Source organism: Odontomachus brunneus, unplaced genomic scaffold, assembly GCF_010583005.1.
Source record: "Odontomachus brunneus isolate Ranch 3 - 2012 unplaced genomic scaffold, Obru_v1 Obru_scaffold_100, whole genome shotgun sequence".
In the NCBI taxonomy this organism is placed as follows: domain Eukaryota; kingdom Metazoa; phylum Arthropoda; class Insecta; order Hymenoptera; family Formicidae; genus Odontomachus; species Odontomachus brunneus.
In genome coordinates this window covers 1272054-1292879 of record NW_022639550.1, presented here as the reverse complement: position 1 = coordinate 1292879, position 20826 = coordinate 1272054, and the positions used below count along the sequence as shown (strand labels likewise).

General features: G+C 46.8%; 1 protein-coding gene across 2 annotated transcripts in view; it reads right to left on the bottom strand.

The window, feature by feature from the left end:
* LOC116848831 (sushi, von Willebrand factor type A, EGF and pentraxin domain-containing protein 1) overlaps positions 1–20826 on the bottom strand; it is a 36675-nt gene that overhangs the window by 2202 nt on the left and 13647 nt on the right. The window contains exons 4-35 of one of the 2 annotated variants that reach the window (XM_032825348.1): positions 17317–17398; positions 16962–17128; positions 16104–16244; positions 15766–15995; positions 15336–15689; positions 14844–15218; positions 14597–14765; positions 14175–14537; positions 13875–14057; positions 13598–13774; positions 13269–13471; positions 12539–13165; positions 12226–12349; positions 10784–12106; positions 10175–10624; positions 9786–10000; positions 9221–9473; positions 8050–8891; positions 7002–7885; positions 6440–6687; positions 6223–6354; positions 5945–6110; positions 5494–5745; positions 4800–5341; positions 4516–4728; positions 4272–4427; positions 4000–4123; positions 3551–3613; positions 2420–2610; positions 1526–2163; positions 1027–1376; positions 135–337 (exon numbers count right to left, since the gene is read on the bottom strand). In XM_032825348.1, the coding sequence (XP_032681239.1) occupies positions 135–337; positions 1027–1376; positions 1526–2163; positions 2420–2610; positions 3551–3613; positions 4000–4123; positions 4272–4427; positions 4516–4728; positions 4800–5341; positions 5494–5745; positions 5945–6110; positions 6223–6354; positions 6440–6687; positions 7002–7885; positions 8050–8891; positions 9221–9473; positions 9786–10000; positions 10175–10624; positions 10784–12106; positions 12226–12349; positions 12539–13165; positions 13269–13471; positions 13598–13774; positions 13875–14057; positions 14175–14537; positions 14597–14765; positions 14844–15218; positions 15336–15689; positions 15766–15995; positions 16104–16244; positions 16962–17128; positions 17317–17398 (10440 nt within the window). The remainder of the gene's footprint in view (positions 1–134; positions 338–1026; positions 1377–1525; positions 2164–2419; positions 2611–3550; positions 3614–3999; positions 4124–4271; positions 4428–4515; positions 4729–4799; positions 5342–5493; positions 5746–5944; positions 6111–6222; positions 6355–6439; positions 6688–7001; positions 7886–8049; positions 8892–9220; positions 9474–9785; positions 10001–10174; positions 10625–10783; positions 12107–12225; positions 12350–12538; positions 13166–13268; positions 13472–13597; positions 13775–13874; positions 14058–14174; positions 14538–14596; positions 14766–14843; positions 15219–15335; positions 15690–15765; positions 15996–16103; positions 16245–16961; positions 17129–17316; positions 17399–20826) is intronic. The other variant, XM_032825349.1, reaches the window with a different exon arrangement.

Here is a 20826-nt window from a genome sequence, read left to right as displayed (position 1 = left end):
ATATATATATATATATATATATATATATATATATATATATATATATATATATACATATTTATACACACATATATATAACAGCATTTTTTTCGTGCACACAACTATTTTACATACAGTAAAACTGTTCACTTTACCTTTCATGTAAGTCTCGTTGTAAAAATTGGGCATTTCCCAGCCATCTTCTTCGTCGTCGTAATAATGAGCATACGTGCTATGATGGGACGGTGCTATCGATTCGGCATAGGGCGTCGGTGCGCCATAATAGAAATTAACTTGAGAACCGTTCTGATCAGTCGCTGGAGTAAGCATTTTCTTCGGCTCCTTCTTTCTAGAAGCTCTGTCGAGAACAAATGTTATCACATTGGATACTTTGATGCTAGTGATATTCTAACTTGTGAGACATTGGTCGGCGAGGAACATCAATCGCCGAGAAAGATAATTCTCTCAATTGGAAAATATTTATTTACTTATTTACAATATATGTATATACAATCGCACAGGAGCATCAAATGCTATCCATTCCAGTATCTCTGCCACTTCCCAAATTGTAAATTACAATTAAGAAATGTTGTATATTAAAAATTTCAGATATTCCTTTCAGTATATCCTTTCAGATATACTTGGGGCAAAGGAAGAAAAAGGAGGCCATTTTTTAGAAAGAGTTCACACCTTGGCGGAAAAGCAGAAAACAGAAAGGCTATTCAGTCAATCAGAACTCGCGCTAGTAGAAGAACAGAAACTGTCGATTATGACAACTTGATCACCAGTGTAAGTTCTGACTGGCTTTTGTCTATTTTCTGTTTTTCTCTGTGAAGATGTGATTTCTTCCTTAACATTTACTCGCGTTCAACAAAAAAATGTGAAAGAGAAGACGGAAGCATGTTGCTGGGAATAGGGAAAGACTAGACTTTGAATAAATATAAGAGGAAAGTGGCTCGAAAAGTGGTGGATAGCTTTCGTTGCTCGCGATTGTACTACATGCATGCAGACGCGTCAACTTCGTTATCGTAAATGTCCTTCACTAACCTCACGCAGATCATCCAGACGAGCAATACTACGATAATAATCAAGATAACACCACCCGCTATGCCACCGGTGATGTAGAAGAACTCGGACTTGTCTGTGCAATGCTTGCCGGTGAAGCTGCCGCTACATCTGCACGAGGGTTGCCCACGTGAATCCTTCAGGCAGACACCCTCATTATCGCAATAACCCAGGCAAACGTCCGTGCACACGGTTCCGGTGCCATTGTAGCCGGGTTTACATTCGCATTTGAAGTCGCTTGTCTCCGGTATGAGTAAACAGTAGGCGTTTGCATCGCAGTGCATTTCCTCGCCGCTGGTCTCGCACGGATTCGTACAATCCGCCTTACTCGTCTGCAAACAAACGTGTCGACATAGTCAGTTTTTTTCTTTTTTTTTTTTTTTTCAAGCAAATACTCGTAAGTTGTTTCCTCGCCTTTGACACAAATGCATAGATACATGTTTTTTTTTTTCTTTTTTACAACAGGAAGAAAGAGACTCACAGCGGCGGGTCCTTTGGTGCTTGTGTTCGGTGGACACGGGATGCAAAATGTCTGTTGTGGTTCCGATTGATACGTGCCCTTCTTACACTCCACGCATTCGTTGAGAGTACCGTTAAGATAGGTTCCAGGCTCGCAAACTGGAAGCGAGCACTCCTCCACGGCGGCAGATCCCATATTAGGAGTCGTCCTGCCTATAGGACAGGCATGGCAGGACGCTTGAACCCCTTGAGTGCGATACGTGCCGCGTGGACAGGGCTCACATTTCCCTTCGACGGCCAATTGCTGTCCAGATCCGCACTCGTCACGGCATTCCTCGCGTGACACTGCCTCAGCAGTCCTTGTTGTCTTGCCAAGGCCGCACAGAAGGCAGGAGAAGCTGCCCTCGTTGGGCTGGTAGAATCCGTGGCCGCAGCTACGACAAAGACCAGCCACGTCGTCGTAATACTTGCCCGCGGGGCAACGTTCTTTGCAGTCCGCCGCGCTACGCGCGCCAGGACCCACGGTCACGCTGGGTCGACCGGCAATCACCGGACAGGAGCTGCACCGCAGTTGGCCGGATTCGCTCTGATAAGTGCCGACTGGACAAGATGCGCACTGCTTCCTCGTCTCGTCGTAATAAGTACCGACCGCGCATGGCACTGCAAATGGATAATTTTTCACGAGTGTTGATTGACCTCAATGTTTTTTGGCTGCGTATCTATATCGTAGAATCGTGTATTGGTCTTACGAAAAAGCACAAAATCGAAACAGTGAATTTTTTGAAATCAAACCTTCTCTCGGCTGACACGATATTGCAATGTCACACAGCATCGGTTTGATTTCAATAATAGAATAATGTGAGGGGAGGGGGCACAAAGTATCTCCTTCAAAATGGATTGACACTACTTGGCTTACCGCAATCCGGCGCCATGACAACTTGGCCGACTGGACAAGTATAATCGGACTCCAGAACAAGAGATGCAGGATCAGGCACGGTGTTGGGTAAGATGTGCCGGACGTCGAATTTACCCTCCTCCAGGATCAGCCTTTCGAGCAATGTCTGCACGGTAGCGCGCTCGTTCGAATTGACATTCAGGATTGGGTCGCTGCGAAAGACACACAGATAGGTGTTAATCGACGGTGCATTTGCTTTCGTAGCAACGTGGAAGGGGTGTAGGAGAGCTGGCGCATATATGTACAGCCGTTAATATAAGGCGGTCCGGTCTGTTGTGTCGCAGGCAGGTTAAATCGCGCTCATATTCTCGGCAATTATGATTTAAATGAGTTGAAAGCGTTTGTTTCCATACTTCCATCTCACTTACGTACGTTTGTGCGACCTGCCGGTTTCGAGCGTTTCTGCATATTTAAACCCTTTGAATGCGGTGTGCTTCGAAACGATCTCTCAATCGTATCGATTGATTACGCGCAATACACAATCAAGCATATAACAATGAACTTTACCATATTCCCTAGTTTCCTACAAACGCGCATCGTATCGCGTCCGCAGTGCTAAAAATATTTATAAGCTTATACGATAGTGCGATAAAGTTTTGTTGCTCGGCTACGTGAATTTTGGTTACACGATGGTTACATATCATATATTGTCGTCGTATAGGAGCGCTCCCCTTCGTGACTCGCTACGATGACGCTACATCCCACATGAGCTAGTGAGTGGCCAGAAGTGGCCAGTTGTGCGCGTTAGCGGTCGAGTTAGTGACAACGTGCACATCAGTCTTTCCTCTCGTAAAACCACGAGAGCCGATACTCGAGCCGCTGTAGGATTAGTCGTTAGTGCGATTCACCATCTATTTCGACGTTTGTTATAAATCTCCGGATGTATGAGAGTTACGCGCATGTAGGACTGAGAAACATAGACTCTGGAACATGATGACGCGGGGATGACGGTTATAGATCACGAGGTGCATGTTCAGAGCGATTAGGTGTCGTAAATCGAAAGGCGACAGAGATTGAGAGGGGTTGTAATGAGTAGTGAGACACTTGAATAATGAATCGGATCGCGCTTGGCATGAGTCGAGCTGTCCTTACTTTATCGCCGGGAACGAGATCTCCACCTCGTAGGTATCACTGCCTTGGCGACCCTGTCTCGTTCTATGATGCAAACACAAGTAATACAAAAATGTTCAGTACTGAGTGTTACTGTGAGCGCGACGCTACACCGACGGCGATACACCGACGGCGAGCCTTAGTGATTAAACGAGATCGACACTAGATACACAAAAGCAAGTCACGATTTACGGCGCGGTGATCAAATCGACGATTAGATATAAAAGAAAGAGACGAAGCGTTTGCAGCTTTGCGGCTGAGGAGTCGACACAAAAAGGAGTCGTTGAAAAAAGGAAAATTCGCGAGTCGTACTTTCTGCAAACGTTCCTTTTCTTTTTTTTAAGACGTACGTAATCGGACAGTGATTTTTCTGTGATTTTCTGCAATCGCTATTCTGTAAAATGATCTTTCATAATTTTTCCGACACTTACGGCTTTGTGGGCATAATCGCAGAGATGATGTACGTTCCACCATCTTCCTCGCTCGTATCTCTTGTCGTACGTACGCGATGATCGCATTGTACGTCGATATCGAGGTCCTTGCATTTGCGATTTCCTAGATATAATACACACATACGATGTAGACAACAAAAAGAATAACGCGTTTCAACTATTGACTTTTTTGTATGATTTTCGAGGTGTTTGATAAGCCACGAGAGCGATACGCATGATACGCACAATATAGCGTAAAAAGGAAAGATCACCTTCGTAAGAGTACGAACAGAAATTCCAATCCCTGTTCAAGGAGTTGACGGCGTTTTTCACCTTGTTTCGGAGTACACCCTGGCCAGCTTCGTTGCACAGCACCGATGTGGGGAAACTCATTTTAATTCTGAAGACTCTTTGTGCTGAGGTGGCAGCTGTAAAGAGAAACACACCCGTTGATTGAGAATTGGATCGCGAATGTCAGATCGCCAGGAACAAAACGCAGATGAAACAGTTGCTCACTTGTACAGGCGGGATACACCAAAGGCAAACTAGGATCACTAGTGGGTCTCCAGAAACCTTCCGCGCCGCACGTATAAAACTTGGGAACCTCCTGCGAAAATCGAAGTCCGGTGTTGCAAGAAATCTCGCAAACTTTGAACTGGCTACCGGAACCCCAATCTTTACATTGTTGCGTGCCGCCGATTGGATCGTCCAGCACCGGGCAAAAGTCCGCTGTAACGAAAAGTGTAAACTCGCTCGAGCCGCAAGCGATTGACGAGTTGAACGGGGTAAACTATACTTACATAATACGTAAACCTTGAAATTACAGCTGGCCGAGTTACCAGCCTGATCGTAAGCCACGTAGCTGATATCGTAAGTGCCCCAGAGCAGAGTCTGTCCGGACCGGTGCCCATTCTTCTCCTGCACTTTTGCGATGTCAACGTTATCGCTGAAACGCGGTTCATCCCAGGTCACGATAGATGAGCCATTCTTTGCAATCACCCAAAGATCACCCGGGCAGTATTCCACTTTGGGCGGAATCTTGTCGGCTTCGAGCTGCTGACACTTGTTACCGCCATAACCAGGCGGGCAGACCCTGTGACCGCAGTGCGATGGTACGACTCTTTCGACACCACCTATAGTTTCGTCGTATCCCGCCCATGTGAGTATCAGACCTTGATAAAGAACTGGTTCCGTTCGGCAGTCGCGCACTTGCTTCTGAATCTCGTTAATCACGTGCAACGCGCGGCTCCATACTTGCACCTTGGTCAGATGACCTCGGAAACCAGACTCTGTGTAGCCCTTTGTGTTTTCGCTCTGTGGATTCCCCAGCACTGCCCACGCGCTTTAACAAAGGTAAATTATATGGATATTGGTTTTTCTCATAAAACACATTAACATAGAAAAAGAAAAAAAGAGGAAACACAATTAGCGTAATTTTGAATTTTTCAAAAAGGAACAGAATAAAGGAAAAGAAAACAAAAAGAAAACGCTTACTAAGCTGGCAGCGATCTGCCGCTGCCATAGCCTTTGGTCTTTTGGGCGATGAGACCTTCTGTGATTAGAGTGAGCTCTCCGCCGTTTTCTCCATTCCAAACAACCGCAATGTGATGCCACTGTCCGTCGTTTATCGTCGCGTATTCTCCAAACGGCAAGTGTACGTCTGGCAGATCGCGGAAGAGGGATATTTGGACTCCGTTACTGTGCGCTTGAATCATAAGCCTACGATTCGTTGGAACGTGCGGCGAACTGAACAAAAAACGGGATCAAATTATTCAAACGAGGGGGTACGAACTAAGAGGGGGGGAGAGAGAGAGAGAGAGAGAGAGAGAGAGAGAGAGAATTTACGTTATCGATTATGCTATCGTGTTTGTGATGAATTATTGGGTCATTAACGTGTGTGTGTGTGTGTGTGTGTGGGTGTGTGTGTGTATGTAATATTATATACCTAACGCCGTAAAGAGTGAAGAAATTTCCGTTGCCGTCTCTCAGTGTAAATTGCACCCACATGGCGACCGTTAAGCTCTTTGTCGAGCCAGTGAAGAACGGAACGATCTGTGACGCACTGCTGCGTCTTGGATTACTAAAGTATAAGTCATAGTCCACTTGAATCGCTGGAATAATTCAATATTTTTATCAAACAAGGAATGGCTCAATATGTCTCTTTGGAGATGTCAGTACCTCTCAATACGTGCGTTCGCGTGCACACAAGATGGCTCAACTTACATTTTCTGCAATCGTCGCCAGTCAGGTTGAACGGACACTGGCAGAAAAACTTGCCGGTAAGATCAATGCATGTTGCCGATGGTGGACAAGAGTTCTCCTTACAATCGATTATATCCTCCTCGCAAGTATGACCTAACGCGAAGAAAATGAGATATTTAATTTGTCGCCACATGACATTGGAAATTCGCACGACCGATTCCGACTGATTACAAATTACCTGTATATCCTGGAGGACATACACAGGTGAATCCGGTTCCTTCGTCGATGCAAGTGGCGCTGTTCTTGCAAGCGCCCGCCTGGCAAGCATCGTATTCGTACTGGCAACCGATACCTGTATAATCTTCCGGGCAGGTACAATTCAAGCCCGAGCCAAAGTCTTGGCAACGACCTAGATGCATGCACGGATTTCCGATGCAACGCTCGGGTGCGGTCTCGCATCGCTTGCCATCGGTTCCGGACGGGCATCTGTCAAAGTTGGACAAAAATTGGAAATCGATTTGTACGTTGGATAGATAGTTGGAAAAATGTTGTTGTTTCTCTACTAAAACTCATGTGTGTATATACAAGTCAACGCGATCGCCGATTCGAGTGTTATTAAGAGAGGGAAATGTCTTGCTTCCCATTTTCTTCTAAAATTAGCATTTTTCTTCAAAAATAACCAATTAATTCGCCGTTCGAGCGAACAACTGGATAATTTCATGTTGGACAGTGGAACAAAACGACAAACTTTTTGGGCCGACTCGACGAAAGGAGCCCGGGGGAGATGTTGCTCTACTCACACGCAGAAGTAGTCCAAGAATAGGTCCACACAGGCAGCGTCGTTCTGACACGGTTGATTCTGGCAAGTACCGATGTCTGTCTGACAGTGTACGCCGGTCCATCCATTCGCGCACGTACACTTGAAGCCAGCGACCTCGTCTCGACACGTAGCGCCGTTCTGACAAGGATCGGACGCGCAGTCGTCCACGTTGATCTCGCAGAACGCGCCGGTGTAACCTTCGTGGCAGTGGCAGACAAAAGTGTTGTCAAGATCTATACAGCGTTCCGTGCCAACCGGATTACAGGGATCGCTCAGACACTCGTCGATCTCCGCCTCGCACTGCAAGCCGACGTAGCCGGGTCTGCACTTGCAAACGAAACCTTCGAGCTGGTCGATACACGTGGCACCGTTCTGGCAAGGATCGGACGCGCAGTCGTCGATAGTGTGCTGACACTGCTTGCCGGTGTAACCGGGCTCGCATGTACAGGTGTAGTCATCGATCTGATCGATGCACTGGCCGTTGTTCCGGCATGGTTTAGACGAACACTCGTTCACGTTGCTCTCGCAGGCCGGGCCGGACCATCCCGGATAGCAGATGCATTCGTGTTTAAACAGATTGTCCACACAGATACCGTTTAGACAGGGACTGCCGGAACAAAGGTCAATCTTCTCGTGGCAACGCTTGCCGGTGAAACCAGGCGGACAGTTGCAGGAAAAGTCGTTGATCAGATCGGTGCAAGTCGCGTTGAGCAGACAGGGTCGCTCAGCGCAGTCGTCGATATTGATCTCGCAGCTCTGACCTTCCCATCCGGGCGGGCACTTGCATTTGTAGCGGCCTTGTTCGAGAGCCACACAGGTTGCGCCGTTATTGCATGGATTATCGCTGCCCGTGCAAGGATTTATCTGCGAGAGAAAATGATTAAGTTAGGAGAGAAAATAATACGCGCGATAATATACGCATTGAGCGTAATTGATCCGTGTTTTCTATCCAAATTTTCTTTCCTTTTCCGCAAACTGATATCGACCGCTCCGATTGATTATTATCGTGCGAAACGATGGATACTCACCGTTGTGTCGCAATGGGAGCCGGCGTATCCAGAACGACAAAGACAAGTGTAATTGTTCAAGCCGGGCTCGTCCTTGCACATGGCCCTCTCCGGACACGTGTCGTTGGCACAATCCGACTTCTCCTCCTGACAGTTGATACCGGAGTAACCATTGGCGCACTGGCACCGATAGCCCTGCGGCAGGTCGACGCAGGTTGCGCCGTTGTAACACGGCTGAGACGCACACTCGTCAATGTCGATCTCGCAACGTTTGCCGGAAAAGCCAGCCGGACACAGACAATGTACATCGTGTCCTAATGGCACACAGAGACCGCCATGTTCGCATACAATATCGGTGCATTGGACGTGCTTGCACTCGTTGCGATCTACCGAACCCGATCTGTCTGTGTACGTGGTATCGTGACACTCCTCGCAAGTGGTAGCGCCATGCTGAGGCTGGAAAAAGTTTTCCGGGCACTGGGCACAAGGCGCGAGACCCGTGTCGGAGTACATGCCCGGTGAACACTTGGCGCGACAGCGATCGCGACCGGACGCGGCAGGCTGATAGGTGAATGTACCGGACGGACAGATCTGGCAGTCCTTGCAACCTTCTATCGGCGGTTCGCCGGTATAACTGTTCCTTGGACATTCCAAGCAAGGCACGAGACCAGTGGGTGAATATGTGCCATAACCGCAGACCGGTATGCAATCCTCCATGTTCTTTGTGCCTTTTTCCTTGGTGTAAGTGCCGGCCGGACACTGTATGCAGGAGCCTTGTCGCTCGCTGTTTTGATAGAAACCCTTCGGGCAAGGCTTACACTGCTCCTGCTTCTCGCCGGAGAACGTTCCGGCGGGACAGTGTACTGTGTGTGAAAACATTATTATTGTTATATTCAGAGCTCTATGACATATAAATCAGTGCAGCACGGGATCACTCGCATCATCGAGGTGATTTTTTAGTAGGTTACGCCTTCCTCTTGTTTTTCCTCTTGTTCATTCGTCAATTGACGCGCAATTGACGCTTAGTCTTAGGATCGTCAACTTTACAAAACCGGCTGAGCGGATCTAACTTAGGTTTTCTCTTAGATAAGGAGAAGAAAGTAGTCTTCGAAAATCACCTCGAAAATCATGAAAGTGCAAGTAATTCTGTGAAAATCGCTATATGGATCAGAATTGGATATACGATACTTACGACAGCGAGTAGCATTGGCGTTATCTGTGTTCAATACTTCGCCGACACTGCACGTGAAGCCTTTGGTGACGGACGACTTGAGAGCACGAAGAGGCGGACATTGATTACCAATTGCAGAAATATTCAACAGAGGCTCGATATGCGCGTTGTCGTTTGCAAATTTCAAATCAAAGATGATACTCAACGTGTTGCCGCAATGATCGTAAAGTTGCGCCTCGTGTGTTGTAGAAACGACCAGCAGGACGAAATCCATCTAAAATTAATGTTGCAACAAACACGCCGACTGATTAGTCGTTGGTGATCGAGAGTATATCGATTATTTTGGCTATCGTTTTGCAAATGGAATTAAAAAGATCTCGTTGTGAAAGGTGTTCATCGAGTTAAACGAGACATCGTTTATTTCACCAAACTGGTAAAAATGACGAATACTCCGAAACTGCAAAAACTTGATTTTCAATGAAAGTCTATCTTTGACAAGTGCACGAAAAACCCACTGAGATTGGCCGTAATATAGTATTTATGTACTCGAGCGAAATGGCTGTGTATGCGTGACTCGATACTTTACCTTTAGAATGTTCTCTTCAATCAGGGAAGGCATCGATTGTACGAAAGATACGTTATACATATTGACAAGAGTGCAACGCCATGACAAAAAGGTGCTCAGGTTCGTGTAATGTTGAGCCATCAGATCCTGATACATTGGCAAGCAGGATCGTGAAACGGCGCCATTCGCACGATAGCTTACCGAGGCGATCACATGATAATTAGCCTGTTGCGTATCTGCGAATATAAATTATTCCATACAGTCGATAGATAATTGGCAGTATAATGATCACTGTGATTACCGCACGTAATCTTGCTTTCGATTCGATCGAGACACCTTTCGTAAAAAACATTTTTAAATGAACGAAATTTAGTCTCTCCTCACAGTCTAGTGTGAGAAACTCTACTTACTTTCGGATACGCAGTCGGGGACCACCGACGTGGGCGTCCAACGTTTGTTGACGCAACCAAATATTTTGATGAGTGAGCCATCGGTGAATTTGTATCCAGTCTTACAGGTGGCATTGCACTGCAATCCCTTGTCTCCGGGGACGCATTTTATTTCACCGTTAGCCGGCGGTTTTAGTTCCCAATCGACGCAAGGTGTCGCCTGGACCGACACCTGGAAGTGGCACTGGGCCGTGTTACCGCTGGGATCCGTCGCGTATACCGTGACATTCTTAAACTCGCCGATTTGAACCAATGCGTGTTGCGGTTCGAAGATGATCTTTACGGGATCAGATGCGTCTGTAGCATTGATGAGCTTTCGCGTCTCGTTGAAGTTGATGGGGTAGCTTTCTTGTCGATCGATCAGCTCGATTACGTAGCTTTGCGGACAGCTCAGTCTCGGTGGTGTCACATCTACATGAAATATAAGACACAATTATAGTAAATACATACACTTTTCATTGCTTCTCTAGCAAATAACAGGTATGCAATGCCTGAATGGTATACATTCCTGTCATATAATACTGTGTGTCATGTGTGTGTGTGCGTGTGTGCGTGTACGTCACTACTAACCCGGCACGGTGATGTTAATCTCGCAAATTGCGACGTTGCCGTCGTAGTCAAAGGCCACGTATTTTACAACGGTATCTTTGAAAATGTAAACGGGAGTCTTGAAACCCCGAGGTATCACCTCCAATCGAGCGATACTTCCGCTGTTGTCAATAGCCGTCGGTACGGTAAAGTTCACTGGGAGTAAGCCGCCGTCGGCTGTCTTCTGCACGACTATAGGTTGCTGCGGGCAGTTCTGGAAGACCGGCGGCTCGTTGTCTACACATGGCGAGAATCCGTAATCGTAACCCAACAATGGCTCCGTCTCCGGTTCTTCACATCCCATCAGCTCGAATTTCATGCAGGCATTTTGTATGAAGGTAACGATACCGATAACCACGAAGCGAGCCTGCACATACTTGGGCAGCGTAATCATCGCCAATTCGCCGTAATTTCCAGGCTCGCGCACACTCAGGGTGAAGTTTGGATAATAAACAACGTAGTTCTCATTCTCCGCCTGTTTGTAGAATAACCGGATCTCTGCTGGTCTGCCGACGACGTCGTTGGTGATGACGCCCTTGACGAGAAGCGCTTTAACGCGGTGCACGCGACCGAGATCGACGCTCACATAAGTGAAAGGCTGTTGTCTACCGCACCAGCCAGTCACCGAGTTCAGACGGATGTTACGAGCTTCGTAGTTGGGTCTCTCGGAAGTGGCGTTTATCGCCGAGTCCGGGATTCGTCCGGAGGCCAAACCGAGAGGCTTCACCACCTTGCACTCGGGTTCGCGAATGCAGACGATTGGTCGCGGATTCACGAGGATATAGCCCGGTCTTCTGCAGCCGAACCGAATCTCCGAACCCTGTTCGTAGCTTCGCGCCTCTTGATAGCCGTCGCTTGGCCTTCCAGGATCCTCGCATACCGGACCTTCGCATCGCAAATTGCCAAAGTCCCACACACCGTCCTGCTGACATTGCACGACATTGTCGTGACGATTGGTCTGACCGGCCAACTTGAAGGTGTCCTGACAGCCGAAGAAGAAGGAAGATTTGTACTTGGTGTCCGGATATTGACCGTACTCGGCGCCAGGCGTGGGAGGAGGCTTCCCGCAGTCCACTCGAGGGCAAGCTGGCTGCAAACCGGATAGCCAGTAATCGGGAAAGCCAGGTTTCGGATCGTACACGCACTGTCGGAAAGCGGAAGTCACGGTGCTGCGCAAATAACGGCCGTCGCTGCTGCACTCGAGAGTGACGTTTTGCTTGAAGGGCACCAGTACGCTGTTCGTGTCGGTCCGTTTCACGGCAAGACCTTCATTCTTATCGTCTGGTAGCGAGACACATTTCGCGTCTGAAACAAAATCAGAGGATCGTCGACTTGTTTCTCGTGCGAATCAAACGAAAACAATGGAATACTTCTTCAGGAAGAAAAAGAAGAAGCATACGTGTACGCATGCATGTATCACTCACATTGACACTCGGGTACGGTTCCGTTCCACGCGCCGGAGGAAGTGCAAATTACTGCCGCAGACCCGGACAGTACGTAGCCAAAGTTGCACTGGAATCTAACGAGGTCAGCGAAGTGATGCTGCTTCTGCAAAACAAATCTTGGCGTGTATCTCAGGTGTAAATAGGTGTATCTATCACGACTCTCTCTCTCTCTCTCTACTGAGAGAGATACTGATCTCTCTTAGAAATACCATACTGTACTTGGGGGAAATGACGAGATTAGTAACAATAACAACGATGTTTATCGAAACATCGTGAAACACATGAATCTCACCTTAGTCGACAACAGTTTTCCATTTTCCGGCGCCGTTAAGGGCGGGCACATCACCGCCACGCACGTTTTGTTTCTCTGGTACAAATCACCATCCCTCTCGCCAGTCTCCGATTTCGCCAGATTGTATCCAGCCGTGCCGTTGCCTTTATACAGCTCGAAACCGGTGTTGCACATGCAGGAATAGCCACCGGGACTGTTGATGCACTTCTGATGACAACCGCCGTTTTTTACAGCGCACTCATTGATGTCGATGCATTCCAGCCTGGTGCAGCCCATTATCTCCAACTTCATGCAGGGTTTGTTGTGGTAGCTCTGTATCCTGAATCTCACGTAACGCGCCTCGATCGGCATTGGCAGATTCAGAACGGAAAGCGTCGGTTCCACGATTCTGAATTCGACCGGTGTACCGTCCGGATTTGTGTAGTCCTTGAAAGCGTCTGTAAGCTCATCCGTATACTGAATCCGTACTGCGGACGCGTAGGCGATTGTGCCGTCGTTTCTCTCTACGACATGCGTGCGGAAACCGCGAATAATTGTCGGTGCTTTCATATCGATCATCGCCCAGTTTGCACCACCCGACTCCTTGCTGTTGCCGCACCAGCCATTGCCGTTGTTCAAGCGAATTCCCTACGACACGTAGCGAGTACGCACACGCGAGTGTAATGAGAACGCGAGATCAGAATGCGTTAGCGCGCGATGTTATATCAAAGTGAAATATCGTGTCTCTTACGGTTCTGGTGTGGCCATTGTCCGAGCCCGAAACCGTGATCGACTCGTCGGGAATGCCGCCGTTAATGAGACCGAGATCGCCGATAGATCGACACTCTGTGGTAAGAGCAAAGCCGGGCTTACACTTGCAGGTGAACGCGCCGGGATAGTTTATACACTCTGTGGACGCCAGGTCACACTGAGTGGATGCGCACTCGTTTATATCTACAAACATTCAAACAAGAGAATACGCGATCATTGCGTTATCATCGTCACGTGATGTATATAATTATATTAATCAAATATATGAACTTGATTACGTGCGATCGTGTAATGCATATGCAAATTCACCTTCGCAAGTCGGCACATTATCGAAATATCGATGAGGGCCGCATGGTATAATGTTCGATCCGGTTAGCTTGTAGCCCCTGTTGCATTGCACTCTAGCTTCGTCACCAAAGTAATAATCCCTACCGGTGTCAACGACGAATCCATTCTTAATCGTAGGTAGCAGTGGACATTTAGCACCTGTCGAATCGCCAGCCAATTGGATTTGATAATTTTTTTAATGAAATATTTATTACCACTGCGAAGCGTCAAGCAGACAGTCGATCTGTCTTGTACTCACGAGAACACGTTGGCACTTGGTCGGACCAAGTACCATCGCTCATGCAAAGAATGACAGGATGTCCGCTTCGTACGTATCCAGGCTCGCATTCGAACCTAACGATCGTGCCGTAACTTCGACCACCTCCGTTCAGGATGGTTATGTTGGAATGAGGAGCTTCTAGTAGCGGAGCGCACTGAGACGCTAAAAGCAAACAATCAAATTCAGATACGATGATAATCGATGCGAGAACATATACGTTAATTCGTGAGATGAACAATTAATGATAGATTCGTAACGAGAGACTAACTCAGGACGCACCTAAACAGGACGGTTTCTTCTCCCATCTTCCGTCAGCCAAGCACGAGATCTTTTCCGTCGGCCTTCCCGTAGGAAAAGCAAAACCCGCGTAACACTGATAAGTCGCCAGACCTCGATAAGTGACGTTCGAGGAGCCGATCGAAAATCCATTGTCAATTTGAGGCACGGGGCCGCAGTACACTTCCTGACATTTCGGGATATACGTAACGGACCAGTTGCCTCCGGGGAGACATTCTGTGGAGATTCTCGACTTTCCCGTGGCGAATTCTTGTCCCAATGGACACGAGAACGTAACCACCGTGCCGAAGGCTGTGTCCCGACTAGACGCCAGAGCACCCTCGCCGGATTTTAATTTCGGACAATCTGCGACAGTTTCCTCTTTAGATATTTTCTACGATAGTGATAAGAAATACACGACTCACCGGCGGAGAACTCAGCTTGCCAGCCGGCACTGCTATGTAAAGCATCGGATACGAATCTAACGAGCATCTCTCCGCTTTCGGCGGTGAGGGTGATTTTGGGTTGAGCGTTCCAAGTGAAGCCGTTAACGGGATGCAGGCCAAGGCCGTTTGTATTTGAACCGTCGTATATCTGGCGATTTCACGAGAGCTTTTGACTCAAGCGAGCTCTTTATCATTTATTATCACACAAGAGGATCAACAAACTTACCTGCACGTAGTCAGTTTGGTGAACGTTGAAACTGACGAATTTCAAAGACAACGGTCTTCTGTTTGGATTCTTGATCCTGTACAGACACTCCTGATTGTTGGGATAGTCGTTGAGATCGTAGGAAGGCGACTGAACTGTGCCGTTTTTCGCGATGATTGTAGCCTTGCAACCTTGCGTGTAGCGAATGCTGAATCCTCGCCTGGAATCACCGAGGCTCGTTTTGAAGTAGAGATACAAGTCGCTGCCGGTGGACATGATCACCGTAGGATTGTCGTCCGATTTTCCCGTTAGACGCGCGATCGGTCGACTCATGGGCGAATCTCCGTCCCTGATTAAAATGTAGTCCCGATTTGTTTCGAGATCCAAGTCCTCTATCTAAAAGCAAGATGAGCAAGAGATTAAACATACAAACTTGAGAACCTGTTGTTTCGATTTGAATGTCGAAAAGGAAACAGAAAGAAGAAAAAGAGAAGGGATGGAACACTTCAGTACCTCCAAGGACATAATGCGTCCCGGCTGAGCTCGAATAATGTACAGGCACTCCAACCCTCCTGGATAATTCTGCGGGTAGCCAGGAGACGTGAGCACCTGACCCTGTGGCGTCGCCTGAAGGCTCCCGCCACACTTTTGCGCCTCGGTCTTCCATGAAGCGCGAAAACCCTTCTTCTCCACCGAGGCGTCGCTGCTGAACTTTATAATCATAAAGTTCGAGGCCGAGACGAAGAGCTTGTTGCTGAGCTCCTGTTTGCCGGACAAAGTAGCAAGATTCACGGACTTGTCCTCGGTTCTACCACCCACGAGGATTTGCACTATGTCGAAACTCTTCTCCGTCTCGAATTCTTGAAACTGAAACGCAGAACGGACCAGGCATTCGCATCGTAAGTCGTGCGGTCGTTGTTTGCGGTACGCTCCCTGCACTCACCTGCAGGAGGATATTGTGCCCTTGAGGTCCTTCCAGCGTCCACTTGCAGTTGCTGAGAGGTGCATATTTATGTGGGTAATTTGGACTCTCTACAACGTCGCCGCTGCTCACCATGTAGTATTGACAGTTGGCCGGACAGTCCATTTCGTCGGAATAGTCGCCACAGTCATCCTGCTTATCGCATTTAAACGCTGCGTTGATGCACTTGCCGTTCGAACAGTGGAACGAGCCTGCGCAGAGAGGTCGTGTCGTAAGATTATCAGTCCATCTCGAGATCTAAGTGAAATATTTGCAAAAATATGTAACGTGAGTGGCGCGACAAATTGGCGCGGACTTACCGGAAGGACAGGCGCTACTACGACACATGAAAGGCAGCAGCGACTCACACGTGGTCAGTTCCCACGTTTGTCGGTCATCTGTCAAGGCGACGTCTACGCATTCGCCCGAATGCGGATTCGGTTGTCTCGATGCCCAGAAACCTATATTTTTATTTACACACGTGAATGCGAAAACACTCACTTTGCTTCGCCACGGGGCTACGTGACGAGCGACAACGATCGATTCGATAACCTTCCGTAGCGGTAGGTGACGTTTGCTGATAATTACAAGCTCGCCACTAATGATATTGATTCGTGCACGAACTCGGCGCGTAATTAATTAATGATGTGCAGTGTTTAGTAGCGTGGACGCGGTAGTGCGAATGCGCTAGACGGGAGAATTGCAGCTTGCGGCGGATGACGACACGTTCACGAGGAGACGAGAGCATTGTTGTGGGAGCATTGTTGTGGGAAAAGTGTGTCTCGGTGCCATGAGCCGCCGCGAGTTCCGTGTTTCCGTGACCCTGATAGATGACTGGCCCCGCGCCAGTGCGTGCGAGACCGGAGCTTTCAGCGAGACTGTTCCGCGAGACGTTCGCGTCGCGCGGTAACCGGCCACTTCATTTCATAAGACACTGACAATGCGTCTTCAGCATGATGCGTTCGAAAAGAATTTACCGAGTTCAAGCAGAATCATGATCTGCGGTCAAACCCTCCGGAGTTTTGGGAGTCGCTCCCACGCGAATCTCACATCGAAATGTCAACTTCTCACCGAACACTTGATTATCGATCGTTGATAGATATATGTTAACGAATACGCATCGAAAGAGACAAAATCGTGAAGGAAGCAAAAGGATAGGAGCAACCGAGCAAACAAACCGGCATATTGAGAGACGAGCATTCCTGCGGCAGACTCGAGTGTGTTGGTTCGTAAATCGTCGAGCGAAGCGAGACCCAGCCAATAACGCTTCAATTTCGGGGGAACCATGCTGGCCGACATGTTGTTCTCGCTGTAAGAGTCCACCACCATCAGCTCGCCGCCATATCTGCAACAGACCAACGAGATCAAAATTACAAATCTGTCTGTAGTCAGACAGATCAAATCTGTCATTAGCACATCTCGTGGACGACACCTAAGTGATAAATTGCACAATACGTGATTCTTTATGACTCTCGAAAGAAGCATTGCAAGCATATTTTTAAAACTAGCCAAGTCTTAAAAAGCAAAGCTTACCTCCTGCATAATTCCGCTGCTTTTTCCCAGGAATGCACGATGGCGAAAAATTTATAACAGTGTATACCTCGCAGCTCCCATCCTGCACAGAGAAATATCACATTAAGCTATCTACTCGAGTGTAGAGGATTCGAAAACAAAGTTGGAATAATATATCGCAAACACGTAATTTTCATGTTTTAGCTAACCAGAGAGATCATCGCAAGAGCACTATCGTCGTTTTTGTGATTTGTTGAAAAAACAAGAGAGAGAGAGAGAGAGAGAGAGAGAGAGAGAGAGAGAGAGAGAGAGAGAGATTAAAAACAAGACAGTCTTATCGTGGGATCAGCCAGCATTTCCAAGATATCGGATATTTGGTCCATCATCCTACACACAAGTAAACTCACAGGGGACAAGAAAGGCGGTTAATCGGTGACCCGCGCCGCGACGGACACAACGACCTCGATCGTTTTTAGTACAGGTGGTATGTCTTAGAGGTTGACGAACTCTCGAAAAAAGGGACTTGATAAAATAGTGAAACTCTATGTCTCGCGATGGCAATGGCGAACAACGGGTTCGACTGGTTGCGTTATCGGTTTACCTATATTTGCTCCGGCATTCTAGTCTAACTTCTACGGAATCGCTTGTCGATACCCAATTTCGCGTAAGTAATCTCTTGTGCGATCGTTCCTCTCAAAAATACTATATATTACAGCAGTTTGATTATTTACATTCGCGCAACTTTCAAAAGTCCCTTGACTTGGACTAGTCGAAAGTAATGTATTGGGAAATTGTACGGAAAATTAATGCGTCCCAATACCAACTGTATGCAATGACACTCATTCATCATGAAAGCAACGTAAACCTACCAAATTGATAAGCAAGATGCTGCTCCGACACTTTCCAATCGAGTCGCCATCGTGTGACTTGATGCGTGTATATGTATGTATGTATGTATATACTTGCCGTTCGTGTCGTTAGAAAGTTGCTTCATATTATGTTTGTAATCGCTCGTTTTTAGAGAAGAATATTCGGTACTATCTCGATTTTCTTCCATTTCCGACAAGAGTTGAAAGCAGCGATTTTCTCATTGATTTCACGCGTTAACGCAATTAATGGCGTTAATCGTATTTTGTTGCAACGTGTAATCCATTGAAGAGAAATGTGTAAGGCACTATACATTACACAGTCGTGTTGCCGATGCAGCGCTGCCGCTGCACGCGTTCTCTGAGAGAGTCTCGATGACGACCTTCCTTTCTTTCAAAAGGTCAAACAGCCATGCGTTTGCACCGTGCACGTACGCAGCATCTTTCGGCATTTATTACATTTCTTGTTCGAGGAACGTGTGCAAGGAACAAAACATTATTTTCTCCTGGTAAACGGAACGTCGTAGTGTGTTGACAACACACTGCCCGATATCGCAGCCCCATTGGAACAGTTTGGCATAAAACGTAATGTACCACTCAAGTAGAAAATAACTACTGGCGTGGTACTGGCCAATAGTTTTTTTTATTTTGTACTCTTTAAGCGTAGTACTGGATATCAAATATCGATTGGTTGAATACAAGAGTGATAGATCAAGATTCGAAAAACAATACCGTAAATAGTATCAGAAAATTAATATCGATTCTGTACTGAAAGTTATATTATATTATATTTCTCTACATTTTCAAAAGGTTCATCAACCGAATATTTTATTTTATTATACATCTCAAGGACACTGTAATCATTACGTGATTCTGAAAGGATAAATTTTCCTACTGGATAACAGATGGTAATTCCAAAATAGTTCTGAGAGAGATTTATAAAACAGTGTAAGAACAGTTGTGCAACTGAGCATACAGAGATACAGAGAATTTTATAAAATAGAAGGAGGAGGGCATATTAGGTGGCGGCGGGACGCCGTGCGTTCGAGATCTGCGTATCTTTTTCTCGTTCCAGAAAGAGAAAAATATCGAGAGCGCGGTCCTGCTAGGCCGAGACTCGAACCCGGGTCCGGGCGACTGCTCTAAACCACTGAGCTACCTGACGCTCCACGCTCACGACACTCTCCTCTTCCTAGATGTATCTCTGTATGCTCAATACAGAGAATTTTAGTACGAACGCGATACCGTAAATTCACCGTATCGATATATCTCGTTTCGATACTGGCGCCCGAAAAATTCCTTTTACCGATTTCATTAGGAACATAGCACGGAGCGTAGTTTCGGTACAGCTATCCAATTCAGATAACGGATTATTAACACTATATTAAATACTATTAACATTGCTTTTTTAATACTATAGTTTAGCACTGGGCCACTACTAAAACACGACATTTGTTTCTCTGTAATGAATCGGTACCATGCCAGTCTCCAATACGTTTGTATATGAAATATATTGTAGGTATATGTATAAAAATTAAAAGATATAAATCAACATTTCACGTGTAGTATATAGTAATAATTCACGCGAGAGAGAAGGAAGATTTTTATGTGCTCGCAAGTTCTTTCGAATCTGCAATCGCCAACACCAAGGTCGGCAAAATGTATAAAATTTAAAATGGGACATAAGAAAGGAGAAGAGTAGACGATTTCGTCGGTATTTTCTGATCAATCGGCAGAAAGACGACATATTAATGTGAGTCTTTTCCTCTCTCGTGTCCAGCAGTCTCTGTCCTTCCGGCAAAAAACGCTGCGCGCACAGAATACGCGCGCGTACAAGCACGACGGATGATCGCGTAAGAACAGATGAGCGAGCGTGTTGCCGGATGTTCTACTTTTTGGAATCCCGTTCGACGGTGTCGACTCGCTCGAGTTTCCTCTGAGTGGAAGGTAGACAACCGTGGCGCGACTACACGAAATGGCGGTAGTTTCACGGTTTAGGAATGCAGTATTTTTAGGATCGACAGTGATGATGACGACGAAGACGATAGGAGATGAGGAAGAGAGGGGAGGAAAGAGAGAGAAACGGGGAAGAAGAAACGCTGATGGACTCACTGTTAAAGAATGCAGTCTCGTCGCATTTCGGGATCTACCTGAAACTTGAGCCGGTCTGCCATCATATTGTAGCATCAGGTAGATAATCTCTCTACTGAATAGTGTTGCTTGAATAGTGGACGCGGATACAAAAAGGCGTCAGGTCAAATTGCCGCATGGTAGATCTATAGCGGCACGAAACTTTTCTTCAATTCTCAAACTTGGAAACGCACCTCGTGGTGGAATATTTCCATACGTGCATATAATATGTCGAACATAAAAATAGTTATAAATAAACATGACGTTCACGATGAGATGTAAGTATTGCAGTGAGTTTGTTACGTTGCATCATATACCAACGATGAAAAATTGGTCAGCGTCACGAGGGGAATTTGACCCCGATTTTCGAGGTGACATAAAGCAAAGGACTGAATTCTTCTGATTTAGAATTAACCGAAACTAAACTTGATTGGCGTTCATTATAAAACGTTTTTATTCATTTAGAACGGCATCGAGAGAACAGAAGAGAGAGAGAGAGAGAGAGAGAGAGAGAGAGAGAGAGAGAGAGAGAGAG